This window comes from Panthera tigris, chromosome D4 (genome assembly GCF_018350195.1).
Source record: "Panthera tigris isolate Pti1 chromosome D4, P.tigris_Pti1_mat1.1, whole genome shotgun sequence".
NCBI lineage: Eukaryota > Metazoa > Chordata > Mammalia > Carnivora > Felidae > Panthera > Panthera tigris.
The window spans coordinates 78,005,018-78,023,441 of record NC_056672.1 but is presented as its reverse complement, the minus strand read 5'-3'; the positions used below and the strand labels follow the sequence as shown (position 1 = coordinate 78,023,441).

Sequence of the window (18,424 nt, the reverse complement as noted above, 5' to 3'; positions counted from 1 at the left end):
TCATGATGTCACAGTTTGTGGGTCCGAGTCCCATGTTGGGCTCTGTGCTGACAGCGTGGAGCCTGTTTGAGATTCAGTCTCTCCCTCTCTGCCTCTCTCTCTCAAAAATAAGTAAATAAACATTTTTAAAAAGCTTAAAAAAAAAAGGTACTTAAGACTTCAGACTCTGGAGTGTAACAGGCCAAGAAGAAGGTACATTTACTAACAATGTGAACTTGGCACAGTATTAAGGTTTCTGAACTTCATTTGTCTAATGGGTATGGTGGAGATAAAAATCATGCCTAATGTTGGAAAATCAGTAAAAGATCACGTATGTCACTTTTTGCATGTAGTAAGATGTCAAAGCACAAGGCTCCTCATCAGACAAAATTAGAGACCAATAGTGTGTCAGTCAATTGAAAAAGTTAAGTTAAAATGGAGACTCTTAAAAGGCATATACATGCTGCACATATATAAACACATTTTATTTTAACTTAAAATGTCTAAATGCATATTCCTTGGCCAGCCTTTTGAAGTAGGGCCAGAATCTTTTTTGAGGGTGTTGGTATATTTGATTTGACATTCTGCTGGCTTTCTTGCATAAACCAGGCCCGTAATTGCATAACATTTCCAACTCTAGTTTATTCAAAGTGAGGAAGAGCTCGAAGACTGTTAAGACAATCTAAACAGTGGTAGATTTTCATGTCCCAATCATTTTCAGGTACTTCCCCCTTTAGTTAAATCGATGACATTTTTTGGCCAGCAAGCGTCTTTCTAGAATTTCGTTCACAGCATGCAAATTAGGTTCCACAGAAAAAGACAGCTCATATTTTAATTGATTTGACTTTTAATTCCATGATATAATAATAGCAAATACAAGTGGCAGAAGCAGATGTGGGAACAAGCGTGTGTGTTATTTGGAGGGAACAGACCAGCGAGTCGTGAGTATTCAGTGTGCCGTGTCACACGTTTGTCTGAGGGAAGGGAGGGAGTCATTGTGAGGTGAGTCACTCACACGGGGGCCAATTACGTGAGCTCGTCCTGAGACAGAAGCACTTCTTCCAGCTAATTTTCCACTGTTAGTGGGGCAACTTGTGTAAGGTCATATAGTGAGGAAAAAAATGATCATAACAGTTAACGTATGTACCAGACACAGTTTTAAGTGCCTTCCGTATATTTACTCATCGAATCCTTACAGCGGGCCTATGAAATAGATTCTGTTATGGTTCCCTTTGTGAAAACAGAATTTGAGTAGCAGTAGAGGTAAGAAGGGAGAGAGATTCGTTCCTGTTGCAGAAGACTGGAGAATCCCCTGGCCTCTTTGCCTGGATTACTCTATCTGTCCTTTGCTTTTCAGATCAAAACCACACTTCTTAGGATGCATGTCCTGACTCACTAGACCAGTTTGCGCTGCCCTACAGGATGTCTTTACTGCATCCCACATGGCACATTCGCAATGGTGTATTTCATCCCAGACTTACCCTTCTTGACCACAGATTCCGTGAAGGCAGGGACAAGTCGATCCCTCCGCCTCACAGTGATGGAAAAGGTGCCTGGTGCATAATTACACAGTCAGCGCTTGCCAAACTGAAGCGAGGGAGGGAGCTTTTGAGATGGAAGTTTTAGGACGATGCAGGATGATGATGCTTTGCATTCGGGGCAGAGAATGGTTTTCTGTTCTGGAAAGCAGCAAATAAAATAACGTATGTAATCTTAATTGTAAGATTAATTTCATCCAGAAGTGGGAAATCAGAAAACAGAGAGAGAGCAGAAATCGACATGAGTGCATAGGCTTTAAATCTGACAGCCTGGTGTTAAATCCTGGTGAGCTGTTTGCTCAGTGTCTCTGGTCTTAAGTGCCATCATCTGTAAAATAAGGCAAAAGCAGCACTTCGCCCACCGAGCTATTGTAAAGATTACCCAAGATAATATATGCAGTGTTCTTAGCATATAGTAGGTGATCAATTAACATTAACTCTTAGTGTATTGGTCTTAATTGTTATTGAATAAGATTAGACTAGACCCATATGGGGGCGCCTGGGTGGCTCAGTCGGTTGAGCGTTGAACTTCGGCTCAGGTCAGGATCTCACGGTCTGTGAGTTCGTGCCCCGCGTCGGGCTCAGTGCTGACAGCTTGGACCCTGGAGTCTGCTTCAGATTCTGTGTCTCCCTCTCTCTCTGCCCGTCCCCCGCTCATCCTGTGTCTCTCTGTCTCTCTCTCTGTCAAAAATAAACATTAAAAAAAAAAGAGACCCATATGTTGAGATGAAACTCTGGAGAAATTGAATACCTAACTATGGAATTTGTATATTATCATTTAGGTGATGAGTAGAGAGGAAAAAAAAATTGGAAGGAGTGCTATGGTTTAGTAAATCTCTGCTAGCCATTTGAAATATGAGCTAGAGAATCGATGGAATTTTTCTCCCGGGTGTAAAAAGATTCAGTATTTCTTCCCTGGGTTGTCATGAGCTTTACCACTGATCTCTGGATCACAGCAGTGGCTCTCAAACTAGAGTGGGCATCATGATCACCTAGAGGGCTTTCCAAACATGGGTTTCTGGGCCCCACCCCCAGGGTTTCTGATTCAGCAGGTCTGGGATGGTTCCTGGGTTGCAGATGATACTGATGTTGTTGGTCTGGGGACCACACTAACCTTGGATTAGAATACTCCTCTCAACGGCCTAAGTACACCATCACCTCACTTGGTAGAAACGAAGCAAAAATGAATCCCCCTGAGTGAATCCTATAGGATATTGTGATGTGGGGGGAAAGGAGGTGATGTCTTTGGTTGAAAAAGTTTAAAAACATTTCAATTAGAAAGAAAACTAAAGTGAGATGGGGTCATATGTATATATTTTTCAAACTTCTTTGGCCATCGAACCCCTTTTTCTCGAACTTTCTCAAGAGAGGGGGTCCCTTAATACACAACCTTACAAAATCAATGCCTTACACCAGATTAAGAGGCAGCGACCCAGATTGTTTGGTGTGGTACCACAGGTATCCTTCCTGTCAACAGATCCTCATCTTGGAGCTTGTCTTCTTGGAGCTGAGTTTCTCACACCTTCTGCTTAGGCAGATGCTAATGGCTTTGTATCCCAGCAGGTACCAGTCCTGCTGAGAGGTGGCATGAGTCCTAACCAGCAGCAGCCAAAGTAACAGCAGGAACGTATTCAGTTCCTGGTATAATTAGAGAATAAATTTACCCCATTAGGCTCGGGGACATTCCTAACCTTTAAAAGTAAGCTAAGACAAATACCTTCTGTACAGGTTATTTTGCTTTGCAGAGGGCTTTCACATCAATGATTTGATCTGATCTTTATACATAAATAACCTGTCAGGGATCTACAGCAATGATTAGTCTCCCACTTACAGGTAAGCAAACTAAGGCTCACAGAAATTAATGGCTGGCCTGGCATTATGAAATAATATCCTTCTGCTGCCATTCTACATAGGCATTGTCCTTTATTCTTGCCAAAGAATATTTACATGAATATTTTCACTGAATCTTCATGTACTCATCCGTTCGTTCCTTCCTTCAGCAGATACTTAGTGAGTGCCTACCAGGTGGTAAGAACTATGCAAAGGGGAGTAGTGGAGCTGTCGACGAAACAAGGGGGACTTCACAGAAAGCTTGAAATCCAGCCCATAAAATAAAACTGGCAGAGGACCAGTCTCACGCCCGTACTTTACCTTAGGAATCAGAGGCTCAGGAAGGTTAAACGACATAAAATTATGAAATGCATAAAATAGCATAGCCATCAGGGACCCTAACAACTAATTTATTCCTGTCATTTTATTAAAGAGTAAAATGAAACCAAGTCTCGGTCAGAGTAGTTGTATTAGTTTGGTATTGTTGGGTAGCACATACCAGACGCTTAAAGCAATAGACGTTTACTGTGTCCCAGTGTCCTTGGGTCAGGAGTCTGGGCATGGGATAGCTGGATCTCTGCCTGTGCTTCACAGGCAGGAATACAGACGTGGAGGTTCTGGGGCAGGACCCGCTTCTAAGCTCATTCAGGTTGTTGGCGGAATTCGCTTCATGGTAGTTGGAGCACTGAGGTCACCATTCCCTTGATGGTTGCTGGCCAGGGTTTGCTCTTAGCTCCTGGAGTCCACTCTCCAGTCCCTGTACGCCGACCGCCTGCACCTTCAAAGGAGCAAAGGTGCAGTGAATCCTGCCAGAGAAAATATTCTGCTTGTAAAGGGGCACGTGTGGTTACATTAGGCACGCCTAGATAATCTGCGTATTTTTAGGTCAACTGTGCCAAGTTAACAGGCCACAATCACAGGAGAGATATTTTATCATTTTCACAGATCCTAGGGATTACTGCTGGGAATCTCGGGGGACAAAGGGACATGTTTAGAATTCTGCCTCGTACAGTAACATAGGCTGGTAGTAATGGAATAGGGAAGAGATATCCTGAGTTCTCTTTGGGGCTCACAGTATATAGAAGTTTCAGTATCTATTGCTATATAACAAGTTGACCCAAACTTTAAAGCACCAACCATCATATTATGCTCAGGACCTATGGGTCAGGTATCTGTGCCAGAATTGGCTGAGTGATTCTTCTGTTCCATGTAGAGCTGACTTGAAATCACTTGAATTGGTATTCAGCTGGCAGCTGGATTGGGCTGGAGGTTCCAAGAAAGCTTCACTCATGTGTGTCTGGTGCCTTGGAAGACACAGCCAGAGGCTGGGCTCAGCTGCACACCTCTCCCTGCCCAGCGTTTCTCCATGTGACCACTCCAGTCAGGTGGTCAGACTGCTTGTAGGTGGTCTCAGAGCTCAGAGCTCCAAGAGGGAGTTTCCCAAAGCTGCAAGTCTCTTGAGATCAGAATCCATACACTGGGCGAATTGCTTCTGCCTTCTTGTATTGGTCCAAAAAAAGTGTTCGACTCTCTCCAGATTCAAGGGAAGGAACATAGATCTCCTGTCTCTGAAACAGGTGGATCTGTGAGCCACCTGCCATGCATAGTGGGTTTTGTTTAGTTTTGCAGTGTAATATGTTTTAGTCTAGAAAGAGTGCACTCTTCAGAGACCTTGTGAAGAAACATTTTGTAATACAAAATTGCCCTTTAGAACCTTTGTCAATCAAGATGGTTGTTTAGTGTGTTTATCTTAAGGTTTCCGCCCCTTGCTACATGTTTCAACTTAGGTGCATATTTTTTTTTTTTTTTTTTTTGCTGTTGTTTTGTTGTTTTGTTTTGTTTTCTTGGAAGCTGGTTAAAGGCAGAGAATGTTCCATAATATGATTTCATTATTCGCTGGGTAAATGTATAGTGTGGGTATTTGACGTGGGAAGAGGACTCTGCCAGTTACCGAGTATTCCAAGTATGTGTTCTAGAATCGGGGAAATAACTATAGGAAATCGTCGCTGGACCCACTGTAGGAAAGACCAAGCTAAAACTCTGTTGATTACCTGACTTCCATAAACACTTATTCTGCCTAGTGGACCACAGTGACATTTTTGTCTTTGGGAATTGGTATCAGTTCAGATCCAGTGTCCAGTAATCCTTGAAAAGTGTGAGTTTTTCCTCTTCCCCAGTGCGTAGTCACCCCAGGTAAAAGGCTACCTTTGGGAGAGGTCGGGGGAAGGTGAACAGCATACGTTTCTGCCAGAGTATGGGGTTCTTCCTCAAGGGGATGATTCTGGCTCTGAGCTTCTAGGTACTACTTGTGTGACTTCAAAGAAGTCACATAACCTCTCTGGACTCTGCTTCCCATGGACCAGGACTTGTCTAAGCATCATTCAGCCCCAGGATTCTGAAAATCTGTCACTCTAAACCCACAGACAGCTCTCCCTGGAGCAAATTGCTATGTGGATAGTCCCTGACCTACTCATTTTTGTGTGTATGTGTATGTGTCTGGGGGAGGGGAGGGTAGCAATTTGGTGACAAAGACCTATTCTGAGTGCGTATTAAATTGTCCTATTAAAGAAGAGGTGCAAACCCACAAATAACCCCAGGCTGGCTCAGGGCAGTTCACTGTCAGTCAGAGAAGCATACAAAGTGCCGTCCCAACGATGGGGCGACGAAATGTTTAGCTAAGGATATCTTTGGCGTTGCTTTTCTATTTATGGGGGTAAAAAAAAGCAGGCAGCCAGTGAGGCAGAACCCCACGGCAAGCCAGGGGTGTACCGCGTGGGTGAGGGGTGTGGAGATGTGTGCAGGCAGCTGGGTTTCGCCAGGAGTGATGTAGAGAGTTCCTTGTAACCAGCACTGCTGGGCGTCTCTCCAATCTCATCCCTGTTTGTCACTCTGAATTTGCAGCAAGTAGGGCAGTTTGACTCACTCCGCTGACGTAAGGCAAGAAAATAGGCATCTTCAGACCCTTTCTGTTGTTTTTAGTTTAGTTGTTTTGTTTTGTTTCTTTCTTCCCTGGGGCTCACAAGTGGCTTCCTGTTCGGAATAGAATCTAGAGGCTCAGAGGACCGAGTCAGAAATAGAATGAAGTTCTCACAATATCCGTGGATAGCTCTTTCTTCTCCTCCAGGGCCAATTCCAATCCACCTCCTCACTTCCGCCCTCCAAGTTGGCCAGCAAGCTCACACACGGGTGAGTTATAATCCCAGCAATGTGACAGCCCGCTGGTGACGTGCAAAATAAGTCACGTCTCCTCCCGGAGCCTGGTTTTTCCTATCGTGAAAGTGAGATTCATGATACCCTCTTGAACCCAGCCCACAACACAGAAAAGTTGTGACGCTCAAATTAGAGACCCAAACAGGAGAGCTTTCGGGGCGCCTGGGTGGCTCAGTCGGTTAAGCGTCCGACTCTTGATTTCAGCTGCGGTCATGACCTCAGGGTTCGTGAGATCGAGACCCGTGTGGGTCAGCACCCTGAGTGGGGAGCCTGATTAGGAGTCTCTCTAAATAAAATGAAATAAAAATGTAAAGTACGGCTGCCTTAATAGCATAATTCTGGATGTTTTAAAGGAATTTTTTTGAAATAAATGTTTTATTGAGGTATTGAAGACACAGAGAAAGAGAAGGTATCACAGATGTACAGCAAGATGACTTGTCACAAGATGAGTTCACACATGTACCCAGCAGCACCCAGATACCAATTAGGGCATTATCCACACTGCAGAACCCGCCCGCGTCCTTTCCTGGACACTGCCAGCCTGCTCTCTGGGGGAACCACTCCTCATCGCTACACTCACCGCAGCTTGGTTTTGCCCCTTTCCATACCTAATATGTACCTTTAGTAGGTACTTTCCGGTTTTCAAATTCGCTGCACCACTTTTCTCTTCTGCCACTAGCATCGGAGAGTGTCACTTGGGGCACATCCTTTTGCTCAGACTTGGTGGTCCCCATCTTTTTTATTTGTATTCTTTATTTGATTTTAGCCATCCGGCTGAAGGGGTATGTATTTCATTGCAGCTTTTTTTTTTTTCCTGCGCCTAGAGTGGAGAGCCCGATGTGGGGCTCCAACTCACAAACCGTGAGATCATGACGTGAGCCCAAGTCAGACGCTTAACTGACTGAGCCACCCAGGCGCCCCTCTCATTGTAGTTTTAATTGGCATTGTCCTGATGACTAATGAAGTGGAATTGTGTGTACTTATTGGTCTTTGGAATATCCTTTACTATGAAATGCCTGTTCCTATCATTTGTCTTATTTTCCCTATTGGTTATCAGATTTCTTCTTACTGCTATATAGTTTCTTTCTTTCTTTCTTTCTCTCTCTCTATTTCTTTCTTTTCTTCTTTCTTTCCTTCTTTCTTCTCTCTCTTTCTTTCTTTCTTGGGCAAATCACATTCATTATACAGTGGGTGCATTGTCCAGAAAAATAAAAATTGTGATAATTGCATCTACTCTGATTGAAAGAGACCCAGGAAGGAAGGGCAGACCCTAGACCAGCATAAAGTGCCTTAGACTAGCCCAGCATCCGGCCAGTCTAGGAGTTACCTGTATATTATAAATACAATCTTTGATTGGCTAGAGGTATTGCAAATGTACTCTCTGACTAAGGGTTGTCCTTTTATTCTTTGAATGATATCTTTTGATGGGTATATTTGATGGTAATATAGCCCCCCCATTAATCATTGTTTCCTTTATGGTGAGCTGTTTTAAGCGATCTGTGTCTCCGCCAATATCACAATAATGCTTCCCTATGTCTTCTTCTAAAAGCCATTCTGTTGATGTTGGTAGTATTGTTACTATTATTTTACTTTTCCCCTTTAGATCTGTCCTTCATCTCTCTATGTTTGCGGATACGTAAGAGATTGTCAGGAAGATGTTCTGTTGTTGTTGCTGTTTTTATATCAGTATTCAGCTGACCCAGTGACATTTATTGAATTCTGACCCTGGGTTTATAATCTGTAACTACTTACTTCAAAGGGACCGTTTTCTGTGTGAGCCAGACGGACACAATAGTTTGTTTTCATGAGAGACACTGTGCACCTACAATATGTCGGAAGCTTTATATATAGCAGCTTACCTGGTTCTCAAACGTACTATGTTATTACTCCATTCTGTAGCTGAGAAAACGGAAGCTTTGGAAGGACAAGCAATTAGCTGAAGGTTAAATAATGAGTAGCGGAGCTATGATTCAATACCCAATCTTTTTCTGACTCCAAAGCCAATGTATTGCTCTCTCTTCAAACATCATGGTGACAGCATTCATTAAGACTGTGGAGGGTGAGTAACCAGAGAGACTAGGGTACTAAGCTACAATCAACTAGTAACTGAGAGCGATATTTTTACCCAGAGCATTTATAAACCGCAGCCGGTTGTTTCTTGCCCTCAGTAACAATAAGGGCTAATGGTTAGTCATCACTTCCTTTCACTGCAAACCTCCCAGGCGTATCTGATCCTGGTTCTGAAGTCACAGTACGTGTCACCTTCCCCGTTTGACAGACAAGGAAACGGAGAATCCACGAGGTGAGGGGACTTATCCAAGGTCACATAGCAAGGTCAAGTATCCAAGGGCAAATAGTGGTAGAACAGGGTCCAGGATGTGTTTTAACCAGCTGGCTCGCGCACCTGTGATCACTCCCCTCCACTGCACCCCTCGTTGACGTAGATGACCCTTAGTGTACTTCATGACTGTACGGAAGCCCGTTAGCCCCGATTATTACAAAAGATTGTACTTTCTAGCCTTGGGGTCTTAGTCGCTCATTCCTGTGCCTGGCTACTGCCAGGAACAATGAGCCGCTCTTGCAGCCCTGCCCCCGGGAACTGCTTGTGCCTTCAGCCTTTCCGTCACCCCCAAAGAGGCTCCCGGGTCCCTCCTTCACTTGTCTCCAGCACATCCATGCCCCAAAGCAAAATGCCGAGTTTGAATATGCAGCTGATGTTGTCTGTCACCTCCTTCCCGACACAGATCTGTGTAATTGCAAAAATTGTTTCATAATCCTCCCCAATTAAGCTCCTGACAACCTAATTTTAAAGACTCTAGTGGATTTCTACATGGCTGTTCTCCCCATTCCTCCTTCTAACCTCTACCTCTGTCCTCTGCAAATAAGACCGATCACTTATTCCACGATGCCAGACTAGAAGGCATCTTCACTGCGGCAACGGACTACAAAACTCTTCTTTTGGTCTTTCCTTCCTTATTGCTGTGAGCCATTCAATGAGGCTCTGACGTCATTTCAAAAACCGAGACAAGCAGGGAACACAGGTTTTTAAGGCAACAACAGAAAGTCAGAGAGGGGAATGAAGGATTAAAAGCTAAATCTTTTTCTGGGGGAAATGAGGCACACAGAGTCGGTCTGATGGCCAGTTATGATTCACACTAGCACATCCAGAGGCCAAGGCTTCCTTCACTTGAGCCCTGAACATTCTGACACCATTGACCTATTCATTGTTATCAGCACGTTGCCTTTAACAGGCACACGCACGCAAGTGCACACACGCACGGTCATGTGCAGCACAACCGAAAAAAAAAAAAAAGGCAAAAAAACAAAAACAGTGCATCATCAGAAGCCTAGAAACAACTGTTTTGCCTTCCCGGTCTAGAATACGGTCTACAGAGTATACATTTTGTGGCGTATCACTGAATTACTCAGACACCCATTACAATGTCAAAGAAATGCCAAGGAAGAAGCACAGGGCATAAATAAAAGAATAATTCAGAGCTCCAATTTCATTTTTTTTCATTTCCTCTCCACTTTTAAATAAACACTCCTGGTAGGCAAACGGGAATTATGGATTATAGTTTTCTATTTTAGCCTAGATCTGTTTCTCCCCCCTCTCTCCTTGGCACTCAGTTTGTGTGATCTTCCCTAAAATGCCACTGGCCTGGCACTGCATTCCTGTCTTAGGCAAAACCTCCAATTAAAATCAGCGGGGAGTTTGCTTGAATTAGGAATCCCAGCCTGGGCTCCCCACCCGGGTGGTTCTGAAAGGGAGATGTGTGTCTTTGAAGCCAGTGATGGGAAGCCCTGGGTGGCATAGCCTCTGTCCTCCAAATGACGAGCGACTCCAGCTGTGTCACTGGGAGACCTGTCAGGTCGCCAGAAAATCCTGGCTGAGGCAAAGACAGGGGCCTGCAGGGGAGCATGGCCTGGAGCCTAGCTTCTCCTCGGGTCTGGGTTGTCAAGAGTAAGGAAAGCACAGCGGGGACTGGAGGGGAACACCGGGTTTGGATCCAGAAATCCTGAACTCTGGTCTGCTACATCCATGCTGTGCGACCATGGGAAAGTCACCGTCCCTCTCTGGCCTTCAGTGTCCTCTCAGTAGAAGGAAAAATCACAAAGGAGTCCTAACTCAGGGGGTTGACACGAGGATAGAGGGATAACAGCCACAATGTAGAAAGCACTCAGGAGACACTGATCCTTCGCTTCACCTAAGCAGCAAAGCCTCAGCGTTCAGGTGTACACGTGAGGGGGATGGGCTGAACATTTCCCAGTCTTCTTCTCGAAGGTTTTCTGCTTCTGTGGTCCAAGCTGCTGCACGTGGCCCTCGGAGGGAGCCCACCAATCAGGCGCCAAGGTTTCCGGGCTTTAAAAATAAAAATGCAGGCTTCTGCCCTCACCTCCTTCCTCCTCTCCTCCCTCCCCTCAGCACCCCTCCTCTCCCGGTCAGATGAATTGAAATCCCATCCAACAGAAAGATGCTGATTTGGATGTATTGGAGTTCATCTTTGGCTGCAAGTGGAAGATGTTCTGGAGCCCCAGGGACAGAGAAAAGCCTTTTAAAACTTGGTCCCCGTTGCCTCACGCTGACTGCCTTGCGGTGGGGCTGTGTCAGCCCTTTGTGAGACCCTCCCCTCTGGAACCGGCCTATTAAGCCACTCCTCTGTTGCCAGGGTTGAGGCAGGCTGTCACCAGCTAGCCTGGGAAATGGTATTTATAGATCACAGTCCCTCCTACCCCTGGTCCCCAGCCTCTCCCCGAGCACTTGTCGGTGAGCTCCAATTATCTGTGAATGGAGGAGAGGGATCCTGGCAGGTCCAGAGGAAGCGGGGAATGTGATAATAGGCCCTTCACACACTCAAACTTGCAGTATTTTTCCATGATTTCAATCTATTTCTCTTCTCGCGGCCTGTTTCCTCCTTCTCCTTGCCTCACCGTCATAATGTTACATTCTAGTACGCAGCACCAAGCGTGGTGCCTCTGGGGTTAGAGAGCGTGGAGTGTGAACTCAGAGTAGCTCTGGGTCTCAGACGGGCGTCTCGCTCCTCCAGGGCTCAGTGTCTCCATCTGTGACTCAGTCAGATGGCGTGTGTGAGCCTGCAGCCCAGTGCCTGGTATACAGTGAGTGCTCAATGGTTGTAAGCCGCCGACCCCCGTGGCTGGTTCGGGGTGCCACGCGCAGTGGAGCGTTGCCAAATTTCTGAATACCACTCACTCATCGCTGCCCAGAGCACTGGTTGCCGATGGTGTAGGAGATGGGCCTCGACTGAGGCAGAGTCCTCATTGTGGGAAGCTGCTTGGATCCGGCACAAACACAAACACACACAAACCCTGGAATGAGCTCGTTGTTCTGGTTTTGCTCTTCCCCACAGAAGGAGGTCCTGGAAAGCAAAGGAAAAGTTGGCCAAGCTGGGAAGTCAGGGTTGTCACCAGTAACATTGCGTCCGGTCTGCGACACCCAGCCTCCGCTTCCCAGAAAGGGCCGAATCGCCCTGTGAAGGCCCATCCGGCGTCCGCGTTCCCTGAGCCTTTGGGTGCTGACGCATGAAGGCCTGGCCGAACGGCTTCATTTCTGTCCTCCCCTCTCTGATTCCGTCCCCTCGTGGTGGCCCTCTCCAGTGCCCTGCTCCCACGTTGTCTCATCCTCTCCTCTAGGTCGGCCTCCCCCGTCTCCCCCAAGGTCTCCAGCATGGAGACCGGCTCTTCTCTTGCCAGCCTTCCCCGTGCTCCACCTCCCTCCTCCGCGTTCTCTTTCCTCCTGCCCTGGGCCTCGAGCTCCCTGCCCCCCCCCCCCACCCGCACGCACGCGGCCCCGCTTTAAGTCCTCTGGCTGTATCATTAATGCCTTCTTTGATACGGCCCACAACCTCATGATTATTCTGAGGTCAGGAGATGCAGGTGCCAGGCAGCTCACTGATGCGCCTCAGAGGGCCTCTGTCCCCAATCCCTCCTGCTCGACAGGGCTGGAATCCTAATTCGCCGCTAGCCCCTTCGCTCTTTGCAGCATCACCAGGGACTTTCATCTTTTTATTTCCCCCACCGAGGATTCTGAGGGCTCAGCCACAATGAGGCATTGATTCAAGGGGTGAGGGCTGCGGGGCTGACAAAGGGTCCCAATGATGGGACACGAGAAAGGGGGCGCTCTGCGGGGTTATAGAATGCCTTGCAGATGGGAACAGAGGAGCTCTAAATGGGGTACTGTCCTGTCACTTGGAGAGGGAGTGACAGGGGCAAGTGTGGGCCATTTGAAAGAGGCATTTTGGAATGACGCTCTCGTCAGATGGAACCGTGCAATCAGAGACGTGTGGCGGGCCCCTGCAGCTCACAAAAATATCAGATGACTCATAGCCAATATTCAGTCAATGTTCTGGTTTGGGAGGTGGGAGCCGCAAAGCTCATTATCATTCCAGCTCCGTTTCCTGAAGGCTGGGCCTGCTGCTGTTCTCCAGGCTGTAATAGGATTGGTCTCGTGAAGCAGACACTGGGGAGGGCTGGAGCTGTGTGGGTGGACGGGATCGGAAACTAATACCGCAGTCCAGAGGGGAGAAGAGAAGTTGGGGTTTGCTTTTTGGTTTTTTAATGGAGAATACGAGAAAAATACTGATTTTGTGCGTTCAGTCATTCAGCGAACATTCATCCCGCCAACCTTTGGGGCGCCGAGCTCGGGGGTGAGATGCTCAGGGAAGGACGGATCTCCCCTCTCAAGCCCTCAAGCCTGGAGGGGAAACTGACAGGGGAAGCGGGGGTCTCCAGTACGGTCTTTTGAATGTGGCCGGGGAGGTTTTATTGCCAGGGCTGGATGGCTCTGTGGATGTAAAAGGCAGAGCGGCTTTGAGGAGCACACTAATTATTCCTCCATTTTCTCTTGGCTGATAAGCAACTTGCTTCAAGCAGAGCATTCTGGGAAGCCGTTTCAACACTATCCATTTTCAAATGTCCCACAGAACAAAATGGCTCCCCTCAGACTCCAGAGAGATAGTGAAATCCCTGAGAGTGTCTCAATACCTTCAAAGGAATAGCTTATTCTCTGGGAGAAGAGTGCTTACTGTTATTACCTGTTTCAATAATTGATCTATGCCAGGCTCTGTGCTAAATGCTTTAACCGTATTACCTCCCTCCATCCTCTCACCCGTTGCCTAAGATGGGCTTTATGATTCTCATTTTAGATATGGATACTGGGGCTTAGAGACACAAAGTGACTTGTTCCTGGTTACAGAACTGAGTTTGGAACTCAGCTCCTCTTGGGCCAACACACATGCTTTGTCAACATCGGGTTCTACTCTCTCCCTCGTGGCTCTTGGGCTCAGCGACCACGGCGGCACAGTGGAAGTGAGACAGTTGATGGATTGCTGACATTTCCTTGCACAGGCAGTCTGATGCAAGAGGGCTTCTCTTTCCGGTTTCCTAAAATAGGGGGCATGAGCCACTGCCACCACCGTCATTGTCACCATCCGCACGACCACAGCACACTGCAACCTTAAGGAAGGCTTTCTTGACTCTTGCTTGACATATATTTTAAAAACCAATAGCTATGAGCCAGGAGACTTCTCCGCTCACTCGCTGTATGACATTGAGTCCATCATTTCGACCGCTGAGCTTCTCTCTGGCATGTGTCTAAAATGGAGCCGAGAGTCCCTTTGCAAGAATAAGAAGAACTAACTTTTATCGAGTCCTCGATACCTAGCAGGTTTGGGGATAAGCCTTCACATCAAAATTCAGGTAATCCTCAGCACAGCCTCGTGTGGTGGTGACGAATAGGAAGGTAGAGGAAACTGCCCGGCACCGGGAAAGTGGAGGAGCCAGGATTTTCATCAATCTCCCAACTGGCCTCACATCCCAAGCTATTTTCAGGGTGTTGTTGTGAGGCTCAAGTGAGAAAATGGGGGTGAGTGTGCCCTGTTCAGGGTAAAAAGTGCCAGGCACAGGTAAGGGATTATTCGTTGCACGGAAGACAGCGGGAAATGACTTGTGCAGAAATGAGGAAAGACGAGAGGCTACCAAGCTGACTGCCTTCCGTATTTCTCCTCATTCTTCTCCTGCTTCCTATCTGATCTAGTATCCGTCTCCATCGGAATGTTTCGGTGGCCGGAACCCCAGGGACAGGGCGTGGGTAGCGTTTCAAAAGCATCGAGGGGCTGTGGGGAGGGGGACCTAGAGGTACATGTTGTGACGGGAGTTCCACTGACTTGAGAATCTGGAGCTCGGGGAAAAAATGGGGCAAATAACATCTTTCTTACATGTGAGGATCACGTAAGATCACCAGGATGGACACACCAGACGATCTCTAGGACAATATAAAATATAATTTGTTTTTGGTTGAAGTCGTTGGCCATTATGTAACTTCCTGGGAGGAATCTGGGAAGAAGGTTGAAACAGGAGATTCAGGTGAAATGTACTGGCCTCTAAGTGCTCCCCTGTTTGCTGATTTTTAAAATCTGTGGTCATCTGGCAGGGGTGTTGGAGTTCAGACACTAGTTTCTTGGGTCAAACTTCTCTGGGGCTACAGGGCAGTGGAATCCTGGAGCTGGAAGGACCCCAAAGCACACTTACTCCAGCCCCTTCACCTCACAGATGAGGACACTGACCATTGGAGGGGTGCAGTGTTATTCAGCGGGTCGGTGGCATCACAAGGGACTCCAGTGTATATTCAGAGCCCTTCCTACCATAACCGTCCTACCCCGTCCCTTCATCTTTTGCGCACCTGCACTTTGCCTACTCAGTTGGGTCACCGTGACCAGCCCGCCCCCTGGTGGCTAACGATCTCCGTTTTCCTTCCGCCCACTTCCCCCCCTCCCCCCCCCCCCCCCAGGACAATTCAGCAATGGCTTGCAAGGGTCCAGTCGCTCCTCTACTGCAATGAGAACGGGTTTTGGGGAACCTTCCTGGAGAGCCAGAGGAGCTGCGTGTGCCACGGTAGCACCACGCTGTGCCAGCGCCCCATCCCCTGCATCATAGGAGGGAACAACAGCTGCGCCATGTGTAGCCTGGCCAACATCTCCCTGTGCGGCTCCTGCAACAAGGGCTACAAGCTGTACCGGGGCCGCTGCGAACCGCAGAACGTGGACTCGGAGCGCAGCGAGCAGTTCATCAGCTTCGAGACCGACCTGGATTTCCAGGACCTGGAGCTGAAGTACCTGCTGCAGAAGATGGACTCGCGCCTCTACGTGCACACCACCTTCATCAGCAACGAGATCCGCCTCGACACCTTCTTCGATCCCCGGTGGCGCAAGCGCCTGTCCCTCACGCTCAAGAGCAACAAGAACCGCATGGACTTCATCCACATGGTGATCGGCATGTCCATGCGCATCTGCCAGATGCGCAACAGCAGCCTGGACCCCATGTTCTTTGTCTACGTCAACCCCTTCAGCGGGAGCCACTCGGAGGGCTGGAACATGCCCTTCGGGGAATTTGGCTACCCGCGCTGGGAGAAGATTCGCCTCCAAAACAGCCAGTGCTACAACTGGACTCTCTTGCTGGGCAATCGGTGGAAAACGTTTTTCGAGACGGTCCACATCTACCTACGTAGTCGGACTCGGCTACCTACCCTACTGCGGAATGAGACCGGCCAGGGCCCGGTGGACCTGTCCGATCCCTCCAAGAGGCAGTTCTACATCAAGATCTCCGACGTGCAGGTGTTCGGGTACAGCCTGCGCTTCAACGCCGACCTCCTTCGCAGCGCCGTGCAACAGGTCAACCAGTCCTACACGCAAGGCGGCCAGTTCTATTCTTCTTCGTCCGTGATGCTCCTCTTGTTGGATATTCGGGACCGAATTAACCGCCTGGCCCCTCCTGTGGCCCCGGGGAAACCCCAGCTGGACTTGTTCTCCTGTATGCTCAAGCACCGCCTGAAACTGACCAACAGCGAGATCATCAGGGTGAACCACGCCTTGGACCTCTACAACACCGAGATCCTCAAACAGTCGGACCAGATGACGGCCAAACTCTGTTAACCTGGGGACTCCTTGCCACGGGCTTTCCCTTTTGTTGTACACACATAACAGAACAAAGCAAAGCAAAGCAACACAAACAACAATTTGTAAAATGTAATTCATAATTCAAAGAAAAGGAGGAAGAGTCTGCATTCGTTGGAAACTAAAACGTTCTAGCAACTGTATAAAACCGTTGGGCATGTTTGTTATTTCTATACTCTGTCATGAAGAAGGGTCTCAGCCTTTGGAGGAGCTTGGAGGGGTTGCTTCTTAGGCCTCAGGTGCTGTATTGTGGGGGGAGAACGGGGAGAGCATATGCAATGAATTGCAAAGATCTCTGCTGTGCAGGTGCTAAGATTAAACACTAAAAAGAAAGAGAGATATATGTAATGTACAACCGACACTGCCATTTTTCCTTGTGGGAGGAAATGGACATACATAAAGATATTTCTTGGGTTATGATTTCTTCCCTCTTTATGCCTAATTCCTTGTGGTTCTTTCGACTCCTTCTTGCACGGGGGCGACAGTGCTATCTTACCCATAGAGCTTCTTTCATTCGGAATGAACTGAAGCTAATTGAAGGGGGACAACAGGTGGGCTTAGGGGGAGAAGCATAAGCCTCATCACAGGGTGTTAAAACAATAAGGAACCCTATACATCAGCTGTCACACTCTTTGATTTAGCTTGTGAAGCAGGTGTGGGGAGAAAAGGCACGCCCAGTAACCCACGGTTGCTGCCTGAAGAAGGATTTGAACTCTGCCTTCTGAGCCCCTTGGCAATGCTCCTTTTTCTAAATTCCTCTGGCCTCTTTTCTGGTTTCTCTTCCAGCTACACTGCCACAGGACGGAATGTTTTTCAGTCTCAGGTTGTTTTGATAGCTTTTTTCCCCCTTTTTTTTAATGGAGACTCCTTTCACCTACTTTTTCCAAAAAGACATGGTGTCAGATTTCCTAGAAGTGCTTTGCATATTAAAATTTCATTTAAATACAAATCAATAACCACAATAGACTAAAATGGGGTAGGTTCTGAAGTTGCATTCCTCACTTCACTCCTCTGCCAGGCACCTCCCCCAAGTCTCTAAAAAACGATCCTTTCATTAACTCAGAACACACACTCACACACACGCATGCACAAACTAACACTGCCATTTCTCTGGCATCTATGAAAGTGAGAAGCCTTATTTTGGGACTTCGGAGCAAAATTGAAAGGAGAAACTCAAGAAAGAAAACTCATTTCAAAGCACTCCTGCAGAAGATTTGGGCAGATATCCCTTCGTAGTATTCAGGATCTCTATGTTTATCTTTTTTGCTGCAGTAGTACTTTCTAGAGATGCTTCAGAGCATCTGAATCTTCATTTCTGTATTGTCAGAGGAACAGGATCACAAATTTCAGGGTCAGAAGAGAAAATGGAATTCCTCTGGTCTAAACATGTGCGCAGAGTGCGAATCTCCTCTCTGCCATCTTGGGGAGATAGCTGCTGTTCACCGCCTGGACCATTTCTGGGATAGGAAGCCAATTGGCTCTATCTTCTACATTCCTTGCATTCCTCTTTTACTGAAAGGCAACAATAAGATTCATTCCATTTTGTGTTATGAGACAGATCTAATTATTAGATAGTTCTTTTATACCTTGGCCAGCTTTTACATACCTTCTACTCACTGGTTCTAGTTCTGGAATGTGCATTTCTCTCTCAAGTTAATGCTGTCTTAGATAAAATAGAAGGACCTGTCTCAAGTGTTAGCAGAGTCTGTGATAATATGACTCAAAGGGAACATCATCCCCAATATAGTTTAAGAGGAAAGAAGGAGAGGGCTTCGGTGCATAAGAATTACCTAGTATGTATGTGTACGTATGTGTGTGTGTATTGCTGGGGGGGGGGGGGTGGGAAGGAGGGAGTAAGTCTTTTTATTTTATTACTATTTTTTTTGTAATGGTAAATTC

General features: G+C 47.2%; 1 protein-coding gene across 2 annotated transcripts in view; it reads left to right on the top strand.

Moving 5' to 3' along the window:
• The window catches only part of BRINP1 (BMP/retinoic acid inducible neural specific 1), a 173,439-nt gene extending 156,278 nt beyond the window's left edge, over positions 1–17,161 (top strand). For both annotated transcript variants that reach the window (XM_042964823.1, XM_042964825.1), the window contains exon 8: positions 15,364–17,161. In XM_042964823.1, coding sequence (XP_042820757.1) covers positions 15,364–16,504 — 1,141 coding nt within the window. In that variant the 3' untranslated portion in view covers positions 16,505–17,161. The remainder of the gene's footprint in view (positions 1–15,363) is intronic.
• The last annotated feature ends 1,263 nt before the right edge of the window (positions 17,162–18,424 follow it).